General features: G+C 39.1%; 1 protein-coding gene across 1 annotated transcript; it reads right to left on the bottom strand.

Moving 5' to 3' along the window:
- Positions 1–3,748: 3,748 nt before the first annotated feature.
- Positions 3,749–10,389, bottom strand: thoc3 (THO complex 3; the record flags this gene model as incomplete). Its single annotated transcript, XM_079249593.1, has 6 exons — positions 3,749–4,125; positions 5,026–5,126; positions 5,228–5,389; positions 7,548–7,752; positions 7,834–7,990; positions 10,210–10,389. 6 exons carry the CDS (start codon positions 10,387–10,389, stop codon positions 3,962–3,964), a joined length of 969 nt encoding a protein of 322 aa, XP_079105719.1. The 3' UTR covers positions 3,749–3,961.
- Positions 10,390–11,916: the final 1,527 nt, after the last annotated feature.

Genomic DNA, 11,916 nt, shown 5'->3' with positions numbered 1-11,916 from the left:
TCTGCCTGGTCACAGTGAGCTCCCATCTTCTTTGGGCCCAAATTTAAACAGATTTTAGATCTTAAGGCCTTGCAAAAGCTTTGGAAACGCTGTAACCCAAACATAAAAAGGAGAGTAGGTATTTTTAAAATACAATAAAAATCAGACATAAAGGGAATCTTACTATTTGATTCTTAAATCTCACATCTCATGACATTAAAACAGTTAAATGTAGCTCTGAAACCGATTTCTTTTCATTCCTGAGCTCTACAAAAGGCTGACTCACTGTTGTCGAAGCAAGAAGAGCATTTATCAACACCAGGATTAGGTCATTACACATTTGTTTACCTCCTTGACAATTTTTCACAAACCAGACAAGATAAAGTGTGTTTTTCTGACTTTGCATGTGCTACTATCAGTAACACTGTTTTCTGTCTACTCGGCTGTGGAGCTGCATAAAAATGCCAAAACAACAGTGATTTATAAGCCAAGAGTAAATGGAAGGGTGAGGTATAAAATGTAAATCAGACTATTTAAAGTCAAATGAGATGGACCTTCCTGCTCACACAACCAAAAAGGCAGATGAAGGAGACCCTGCAGGCAGCTATATTTGATTCATTGTCCCGTGACACTCACTGGCAATCACATCCATGAATATTGACCGAGCTCCACACAGTGTCTAGGCTACAATAAAAAACAGCTGGGATCACAGGGAGACTGATGGGATGACACACTCAAGGGCCATCCAACTGCACAGGGCCACAAAGCGGAATTCAATCCAGGTACTTGACTCAACTCATTTGCACGCTGGCTTTGAAATGCAGATCCTTGAACAAATCCATTGAAGTATTTCCTTTTTTTGGTGGTGTATACTGATGACGTCTACTGGTTTCAGGGTTTAGTCCACCTATCTCTGCGCGAGACCACCCTTTTTACTTCAGAGCTGCCTTAACCTTATAAACCCACTAAGTTCATATTGGATGCATACAGTTTCAAAGACCTTTTGCATCACCGTATGGTAGAAACTAAAAATCTTGTACACAATCAGATACTTGTCTCCAGATCCCTAATGGATTAATGGAAGCAAAAGATTACTCTGCAATAATCTTGACTTGTCACATGGTAAAAAAGAGCTAAAAATATAAAAAATAATTCCACTGACATGAAGCATGACAGACTTGCTGCACATCCATGATGAGAATTTTCTGTTCCACCATGTCCCAGAGCTGCTCTGTTGCACTGAGATCTGGTGACTGGAGGCCTTTGTCGTGTTGGAGATGATGTGACATGGTGCATCATCCTGCTGGAAGAATCCATCAGAAGATGCTACACTGTGATCATAAAGGGATGGACATGGTCACCAACGATACTCTGGCCAGGTTGGTACTAAGGGCCACAATTGTGATTGGCTGGAAATGTATACTTTAAGCAGTATACCCAATGAAATGGCTGGGGAATATATGTATTCATTTATGTGTGGGATTAATGCCTGACATTCACACGTTGCTGGTTCTTTACTAAAAGCTTTTTGAACCAACTTCTGTCCTTTAAGGGATTTTCTGGAACTTAAACATGCTTTATATTTAGTGGAGATGCATTTCTCCGTCAGGAGGAGGAAGGAGACAAATAACCATTTCATTCCCACTGTTTACTGCATCATCACTTCTGATTTGAACATGGATCTGTGTTGTGGCCGTGTGTTCAAAGTAGGAATTAGAGCACCCTTGGGTCAGCTTCTACGGATAGTGTATTTCAATCGGAGAAGTGTGAACGCTGCTGCAGACCAAAGGAGCAAACTCTGGTCCACGAGAAAAACCAGGGCTCTTGGTTTCATCTGTTTGAGCAAATTGTCTATTTGGCCTGCAAAGAAAAATGTCTTTGGTTCTGTTTGCTTTCACATTGCAAAGTCCCCTTCACTCTCCTATGTGACATCACATCACTTAATGTGACTACATGGGCTTGGAGTCAGTAGTAGTAGAAGCCATGTCTTTATATAAGCATGTAATTCATCTTAATTTTCAGCCACTTATCCGGGGGTCGGGTCGCAGGGGCAGCAGCCTAAGCAGGGAAGCCTAGACTTCTCTCTCCCCAGCCACATTTGCTAACTCTGCGGGGGGGATCCCGGGGCGTTCCCAGGCCAGCCGAGAGATATAATCCCTCCAGCGTGTCCTGGGTCTTCCCTGGTACACGTCACCAGGGAGGCCCAGGGGGCATCGTGACCAGATGCCCGAGCCACCTCAACTGGTTCCTCTTGATGCGGAGGAGCAGCAGCTCTACTCTGATCTCTTCCCTGATGACCAAACTCCTCACCCTATCTCTAAAGGAGAGCCCAGTCACCCTGTGGAGGAAACTCATTTCAGCCACCTGTATACGAGATCTCGTTCTTTCGGTCACGACCCACAGCTCATGACCATAGGTGAGGGTAGGAACGTAGATCGTCTGGTAAATCGAGAGCTTCGCCTTCTGGCTCAGCCCCTTCTTCACCACGACAGACCGGCGCAGAGTCCGCATTACTGCAGACCGCACACCGATCCATCTGTTGATCTCGCGCTTCATCCTTCCCTCACTCCTGAACAAGACCCCAAGATATTTAAACTCCTACACTTGAGATAGGACCTCACACCCGACCCGGAGAGGGCAATCCACCCTATTCCGGCTGAGGAAGCATGTACTTTTGGCCTCTTTAATTCGTTTAACAGCGTTGAATAAATGTTCTCTGGTAATGCTGGTCATGAACCAGTCATTAGAAGTCATCCAGTTTCACAACTCCACAAACTTGACAGCCAAACTTGTATTCCTGACTTTGGTTACGTTAAGGGTTAAACGAGTGGAGTTACAACAGGGGTAAACTTGTGATTTTGGCTAAAGTAACACCTGTAACAGACATTAGTTTTCCTAAAAATAGAAGCATTTATTGCAGTGTTTCAAGCCTAGCACACACGGATGACTCAGCTGAGGGTCTTCACGCCACACGAAACATTTGGGCTCTTTTGTTTTTCTTGGACGGCACATTTCGCCTGCGGGGTTGAACCAAATTTAAATAAAGGGGGACGGCGGGAGGCTGGATGACAGGAAGCTGCGAGGTGGAGACATCCTGCAGCCTGCTGCTCTCAAGCTCTGAGGACAGGGAGCGACCAGCTGCCGCTGGCCCAAACCGATGTCCTCAAATGTTGGTTCATACTGTGTGCGTATGTCAGGGCGGAGGAAGATGAAGAGATCACAGAGGACTGTCAGATGATGTCTGCTTTAGTCTAAATGTGGTGCAGGAAGAAAAACAATCCTGTGAATTGTGTAAATGGAAGATTTTTCACTGAACCACGCTCAATTTTTTATCTGAATTACTGCTGACATTTACAACAGCCATAGTTTCTGTGCATTGAAAGCTGAGGAAAAAAAAGCTTTTTTTCTTCTTTTGGTTTGGACCAATGAATCAGTGTTTGAATCACAGCAGCGGTAGATGTGGAAATGTTCAGCTGTTGTAGATTTCAGATCTCTCGACATCCTCGCTTCATGTTTTATACAGCCCCATGCTGCCGTGATGTTCAAGGTCCAGAGCAAGGCTGCAGCATTCACCTGCGCTGATCTGAGAATATAAACATGACGTAGGTGTCCTTCTACAACTTTGTTGTCATAGTAACAAGCTGTTAACCTTCTCTACACTTTGAGTCTGTTTCTAAAGTTGATCTCAGTAAATGTTAATAAAAAATGTTATTAAAGCTCTGAGAAGGAATTAATCAGAAATCACAAAAGATTTATAAAGAGATTAGTCTAATAATAAAAAAACAACTTTATTTTACATAAAAACTATTTTACAATACAATGAATTGTGTTTTTATTTGTGTACAAAAATGGGGTAAGAGGTCAGCTGTTTTAAAGGAAGGAAAGGAGAGCAGCTCCACCTGCTGGTGTTGGAAGGTCACTGCAGCAGGAGCGCCTTTGGGATTTCTCTCCCTCCTTTCCAGGACAAAACAGCCGATGTTCATCAGGAGTCGTTAGGGAGGCCGAACAGTTTGACTGTGCCCACCTCTCGGTTGTTGTCGTATTTGCCCTCCTTGTCGTCGCAGGCGTACGCCAGCAGGGGCCTCTTTGGATGCCAGGCCACTGTAAAGGTTGGAGAATCGCACTGCACCTCCCACAGCTTCTCTCCTAAAACATGACAGGAAGCAGAAAAGGAGTCACAGACTTTAAATGAAGAAACAAAATAAAGTGCAACGGCCACTTTATTCATAACACACCTTATAAACAACAAACTTAACCAAAGAGGAGCAGCGAGCAACATAATAAATAAAAATAAACAATAATTCAATCCAAACTGAAAACATGTACAGTTGTGCTCATATGTATTCATCCCCTTTCATTAAAGAAAAGGCTGAATTTACAACAGTCACTCAAATTACTGGAGACTTAAAACCATAACTAAATATTTGCAAAAATATAATTTAGTAATGTAAGACACTGTTTTTTCATTTAATTGAGTTGAAGAAAGAAAAAAACAAACAAACAAACAGACTGGTCCTGGACAAACTAGAGCACTTTTCTGTTGAACGGTGGGACAAAATACCTGTCAACAGAAAACACCTGACTGTAGCGGAAACATTAAAGGATTGTTCAACAAAATATTAGTTTATGAGTGATGTAATATGTTATAAATGATCTTATTTGTTTGTTTTATAAAAAATATTTCTATTGAACCAGAATTAGAAAATACTGTAATTATTTTCTTTTTTTATTTTTTTATTTATTACTTTAGTCAATTTCAGCTTATTTTACAGGCAGCTGTTTTTTTTCCTTCTTTAATAAAAGTTTATGAATAAATATGAGCACGACTGTAACACGCAGAAGGAAACATTTTTAAATATTCACTGGTTTGAATAAACTAAAATAATTTAATTCCAGGTTAAGTTAAATTTGCAATTTGTTCTTTTTGCATTGATGGTTCTCAGATGAACAGCGATGAGAACTCAACATACTGTAATTTAAGAACATTTTGTGACTCATAAACTGTTGTAATATGACAGGAGACTATAATTAAACCGTGACGCTGACCTGTTTCCACCTCTGCAATGTCAATAAAGTGATCTTCAGATGCTGAGGCCAACATCTTGCCATCATGGCTGAAGCTCAGCGTCCTCACCGGCCAGTCCAGCCTGCAGCACAGGCAGCAAAAACACCATGATCCAGTATTCATTACGCAGGACGACCCTGCAGATCGTTGTACAGATCGATATGAACGGAAACACACACTAACCTGGAGAAGCAGCGAACACACACCAGCTCCTCCACGTCCCACAGACTGACCAGAGCATCTGCGCTTCCTGTAGCGAAGTACTTCCCTGTGGGGTCAAACTTGATGCAGATGCAGTTGGAGGGGTGAGCGTTGATGGACTGAATGGGCTTCAGCTCCGGATAACTGCAAAGAGGAAATTTTTTATTTCAGCTCTGAACATGAAACGAGGAGAAACCTGACAGAAGCGGAGGAGTGCTGAGAGGAACCTGCATCCTGAATACGGGGCGATGGGGGGGCAGCTGGCTACAAAACATGTCACCAGAACACCTTGATTTTATTTTGGTTGATTTTATTTGGGGATCATGTTAATTGTCAGCATTGTACTGAATAAAAGTAAAAAAAGAATAATGAAAAGTAAAACTGTTTAAATTTAGAAACATCAAGCTTGTTTCTTTTTAATCTGCAGTCACTCATATCGATCAGTTTCATCAATCATGACTGGTAAATTATTTTACCATGGATCCCATTAAGGACAGTGATCACTGTATATAGAAAAAAAGTAAGGGATTTGATTGACAATTTTAAAATAAATTTATTGTTTAAAGAAATATTTTTTTGAATAAATAAATAAAAAATAATCCATTATAAAACTTTTGTTATTTTTATTGTTTTTATTGATCTTTTTACTTGTCTTCTTGGGCATTATAGCAGCACAATGATGGTCTGGCGACTGTTTTTTTTCCTCATTGAAATGAAGAAAAATGACGAGTATGTTAGGAGGCACTATTTCCTTAAGTTTTGAAGTGCTTCCCCTCTTTATACTTATGTTTACCAAACATTCTCTTTTTATGTTTGTATTTTCAGTAATGTCAGTCATTTCTTTCCTGAGAGTTTTTCCTCATTGACAGGGCCTGCCTACAGTTAGGGCTGTTGCAGTGTGAATGGGCGGGTCTTGTTCTTCATTGAACAATTGATGGGGAGTGATTAGGGGTATAAAGATGAACACTGAATAGTAAATGAATGTTAAAATGATTTTTTATTTTATTTTATGAATTTGTGTGCTGAATTATGGAAAGTGAGCTGTTTTCAAAATCATGATTAATTTTCTTGATTGATTTTTTGCAGACATGTGTGGTGACTGGATTATTGGGCTGAGAGGGTGGCGCCTCATGATATATAAAGGACGTGCTGCTGTCCAGGCTGGTTGGTCTGTCCAAGGAAAACTTGGCAGTTGTGCAGTGATCAATGTTAAAATAAATGAAAATGTGAATTTCTACCACCCCTTGGTTGGAAAATGGTCTTATTCTTCCTTCTGGATATGTCTTCGTACCACAGAGTAAAAAAAAAAAAAAAAAGTTTTGTACAATGTTTTGTTTTTAATCTACAAAAATCAGCAATATCAAAGAATTGTGAGAATCTCAATTTAAATTGATTCGGCACCCAAAAATTTGGAATTGAATCAAATCGGGACAAAAGCGTGTCGTCACAGCCCTAGACAAAATTATATCGTTTAAAAAAAAAAAAAAAAGTTGATATTCATATTTATCAAAACATTTAAAAGTATATATTTCAAGTGCAGAATTTCCACCACTTAACTTTTTATAGACCTTTTTTTTCCTATCACATCATCAGTCTATCGATCGATATATATTGTTATGAGTTATCATCCTGCCCTTCATGCGGGGAGAGTTTCATGGAGACTTTAGCTGCATCAATCAAAATGCATTCAACCCTCACCTATTTTTTATTGATAAAAAAAACAGGCATATCAAACTCAAACTGGTATGAATCATAGATCCCACACCCACATATGAGAAAATTCTACAAAAGTCCACTTTCAATGTCAAATTCAGTGATTCCTGAATGGCCCCGCATTAGCAAAAAATATAATTAAAAGACAGGACTTGGAGCTACAGTGACAGCTGTTATTTTGCTTTTAATTAGGTGGAAATACAGCTTGAATTTCACTTGAATTTCAACATATAAAAAGCACCAAAAGGGATGTTGTTATCCTCATAAATTCCACTTCCACAGCTGAGAATCCAGAGAGCTGTTTCGTCTGAATTACCAAAATCTCTCATCCTAAAACAGACACTTGTAGTTTGGTGTATCCTGTGTCTTAGCCAGTTAAACCAGTTAAGCAGCACGGGCTGTCTCACAGTCCTCAGTGATGTTTTGTGTAACTTAAACTGATTCATTTAAACTAAACAGCATCCAGTCTTCTGTGAAAATGTAAAAAAACAACAAAAATCCAGTGCAGGGATCTGTTGAGAGATTCAGCAAAGTTTCCTGCTGCTGAGCACCACCTTCCTCCTCCTGTCGCATCCCGTTGGGGTCTTACCTCAGAATATTGATGCAGCCGTTGCCGTTTGTGAGGAAGAACATGTCGTTGTCGTTGTTCCAGGATATCTCGTTCACTTCGAACTTGAACTGTTCTTCTGCTTTGGAGCGATGCGTCTTGGCGTCGATGAAGGTCACCACATCATCTTTGTTCCCGACAGCGATGGTCTGACCGTCGGGGCTCCAGCAGATGTTGATGTTCTCACCTAAATAGCCACAAGATTTTAGACATTTTCAAACTGGAGCAACTGGTACGACAGAAGGCATCAGTGGATGTATAACCCTACCCTTTGTGTTGACGGTGGCGATACATTTGGTGGTGCGGACATCCCATATTCGGATGGTTTTGTCCCCGGATGCTGTGACGAACAGGTCTGGGTTGGTGGGATGCCAGCAGAGCTGGTCCACGCTGTCACTATGACCCCTATAGTTGTTCTCTTTCACCTGGTGACAGGAAATAAAGTCCAGTTAAATCAAGCTGGTAACACTGAGCGTAACAACAAGCAGCACATGCAGTAAATAACTTATATAAACTATCAAATTCTGACATCAAACAAAGAAATATAGAGCAGTTAAAAGGGATTAACTGCTACATATGGGCTGTTTATGATTTTGCCGTTTGACTATAAATATTCCACATGACAATAAATGGCCAAGTTTAATATAGTAAAAGGAAAAACACAAGAATTTTTCAATAAGAAAGAGAGCCTTTCAGTGTAACATTACACAGAGAAATCCTTGTTGGATCGTTTCAAACAAAGCTGAAAGAATAAACTTATTTTAAAACCTATTTTTAAGACTTTACTCAAGAAGCCAGTCAAATTAATCTAAAAATCCCTATTCAACGGTTAGAAAACCAAAAGCACTTTATGCCAAACAGCAAAACAGAGTAGGTGTTAAGATGATGTCGACAAGCCTTGGTGTGATACAAGATACTGCAGCATCAGGGTTCTGATAACAATAAGCTGCACAAGTCATAGTTCTCCATATTTGGTTTTTATTTGTTGGTTCTTTATTTAATCCTAAAATTAATTTCCTCAGATATAAAGTTGTAAGTGACTGGGCTTCATTAGATTTTTAAATATCTTATTGTACACATTTTCACAGCAGACCACCTGACTCTCAGATAGCAGGTTTACTGGTGGTTCCCACAGGTTTTACATGTTGAATGGGAGGCAGAACCTCCAGTTTCCAGGGCCCTCTAGCTCCCAGTTTGGCTTCAGGAAGAAAACACCTTTTCTATCTTTATAATAAAGCTACAGTCAGTAATGGACGGGTTGGTTCACCGTCCCTTTAGGGGCCAAGGCTGCTCTCTTTCTCTTTACAGAAATACGACTTTATTATTGTCATTAATTTTTGCTTCTTTTTCTAATATATGAGTTTATGTTTTATTTTAATCTTCATATATTAAAAAAAAAAAGCTTTTGCATTGAAAATGTCCTTAATATTGTGATACTTTAAGTATAATGGGCAATGAAATTTCTGAAAGGAACAAATGTATGCCTTCAGATCTGAGCAGTACTGTCCAAAATACTGCAGCGTAACAAATATTTTCACTGCAACTTACTTAAACTTTCAGTTTAAGACTAGTTTGAGCTGATTATTTATTGTTTATTTATTTTTTCCGGTTTATTGTTGTGATAGAAGCTTTAAAAACAAAAATTGTTATTAAAACTGCTGTATATATCCATATCATGTCTCAACAACACATAGTTTGTTACATTTTGACACCTCTTATAGCAGAGGTGTCAAACTCCAGTCCTTGAGGACCAGTATCCAGCTGGTTTTTGTTGTTTCCCTCCACCAACACACCTGATTCAAATCAAATGGATCCAGCAGCTTCTTGTTAACATGTGTATTAATTTGAGTCAGGTGTGTTGGAGCATGGAAACAACAAAAACCTGCAGGAAACCAGCCCTCGAGGACTGGAGTTTGACACCTGTGCCTTATAGTTTCCAGGAAGATTAATTACACTAAAATTGCTCAAAAATAATTTAAAATACTTAGACCAGCGGTTCTCAACCTTTTAGCAACACAGTACCCATTGTAAAAAAAAAAAAAAAAAAAAATTAGCCCAGTACCCCGACCACTGTACAGTACTTTTGGTTAAGAAAGAAACATGAAAAACAGCACTTTGTCATTAGTTTATTAAACTTAAACCGTGCACATTTCTACGACGCTTCAACCAGGACTCCGTCGTTTGCGTTGTCAAGGCAACAGTGACTGATGGATATGATTTGGCTCGTAACAGGTGGGGTTCAATTCATGTCTGAATGTGGGATTATGGAAGGAATGAAATGGTGTAAGTCTAAATGTAAATTCAGTTTATGAATGTTTACTTACATTTGTTTAAATATTGTAAATGTTTATATAATTTTATATTATTTGATGTTTTAAAGAAAACAAAAAGATGTTTTTAAAAAAAATTCACGTACCCCCTGGAATGCCTTGAAGTACCTCCATTTGAGAAACAGTGACTTAGACAAATCTCATTTTGTGTGTTCTTGCCTCCTCTATGCGTGTTGCAGTTTAAATGACCTGACTTACAGCAAAAACTGGAGTTTATTTTTACAGATTTATTTGTTAAACTGGAAACTGGAGTTAAGCTGGAACAATCCCATTCATTCTCAACGTTAGCATGTTAGCAGAGAGCCGCGACTCACCAAACGGTCTTTTTCCAGGACAAAAACACTGGCTGTTTTGTCAAAAGACCCTGAAGCAAGTCTTCTGCCATCACAACTCCACGCCACTGAGTGGACTTTAGCGGTGTGAGCAGGAAATTCTCGACTTTTGCTATTATTTCTGAAGCTTTCTTGCATCTCTTGATAGTACTGCGACGCCATCTTGAAATTCTATGTGACGTATTTCCGGTTGTCGTGGAACTGGCGGGAAAAGTCCACTGTACCGCCATCTTGTGTCTCGGAGTGAGGCTAAAACCCTCATTCATGTAAAACTTTGTTACTGGAAATTTCTTTAATAGTATAAAAATGCATACAATCTTTCTCAGCTTTTCCTTAAAGCTTTAAAGTTTTGGCTCATTTTCTTTCTAAAAGAAAAAAAGCACTTTTAAAATAACTTACCTAAATACATTACCTTCTGATAAACGACTTATTAGGCCTTGCAGGGTTACAGGCATGCACCTGTGAAGGTTAATCTAATCTTGGATTTGAAATAAATATTTGACCTAAATATTAACATGATTAATTTTCTTATGAATTACAGTATTGGAGATTTGGCTGCCTACAAATTACCCGAATCTAAATTTTCTTTCAGCAACATCTGGCAGTGTCTTTTCTCAAAGGCTGCTAAAGAAATCTGTACCATACACCTGCTAGTGTTGTAACTGAGCTGTTACACTAGTGCTCCAAAGTTTTGCTAAAATATATTTTTTCACAACAAAACATGTCACACGACAGCTGACACAATGTAAAATTGGTGTGAAAGTACATTATGTACAAGTAAATGAGAAAGAAATTGATTCCTTCACCCTGTATTGACAGTTGGAACATAAATGGTACAGAACACCCTGCATAGTTGGGCTAAGTAAAGATAAAACACAATAAAATGGCAACAATCATTATATAATAATAATAATGGCTTTACAGATTTTAGTCAAAGGCTACTTTCCATTTATTATCCCCGAAAGATATTAAATCTCCAAGTAATTTCTTTTTAAAATAAAGGCAAGTACCACTTGATTTCATTTTCTAATTGCTGTTTATTTCAAGTGCTGCTAACATGAAAATCCATGTTTTTAGAAAACCTTTAACACTCCATTTATATCCCAAAAACACACAATATCTACTCAGTCAGACAGTAAAATCCCTTTTAAGTAGCCACTTGGTTGACAAATATGGAATCAATGACAGTACCAGAAAACTTCAAGCTACAGCTTAATTATTCTGCCATCTGGAGGTTTGTGCAAGGCCCCCATATGTGCAATAGTCAGGCCTGTAGCAGCTATCTGTGTTGTTTCCTTTGCATGACAATTAATACACCAAACAGACAGAACAAAATGCAGTTTTAAAGTGAGCCTGTATTTTAAGAAGGAACAACAAAGTGTAAAAGCATCATACAAATATGCATCATGGAATTGCATACTCTTTAAAACTGTTTTCAATGTCGCATCGCATGTCAGAAAAGCTATATATGTGTTGCAGACAGGAGGTCCTACGAATGAAAAAGCCAAGGAATGCACGGTGAGTTGTGACGGTGAGAAACGGTGATGCGTGTGTGCAAACAGGTCTCTGGGCTCAGTGCTGATTCAGTGCAGGAAGACTTCTAATCTCTGGTGGAAGGGAATTATGACATTGTCTATGGGTATTACGCCACAAAATCATATTCAGTACAGGTGAGAGGCATGTGTTTGT

The sequence above is a fragment of the Telmatherina bonti genome (assembly GCF_933228915.1).
Source record: "Telmatherina bonti genome assembly, chromosome: 12".
Classification (NCBI taxonomy): Eukaryota; Metazoa; Chordata; class Actinopteri; order Atheriniformes; family Telmatherinidae; genus Telmatherina; species Telmatherina bonti.
The sequence above is the reverse complement of the archived record's forward strand: the minus strand, read 5'-3'. Positions and strand labels throughout refer to the sequence as shown.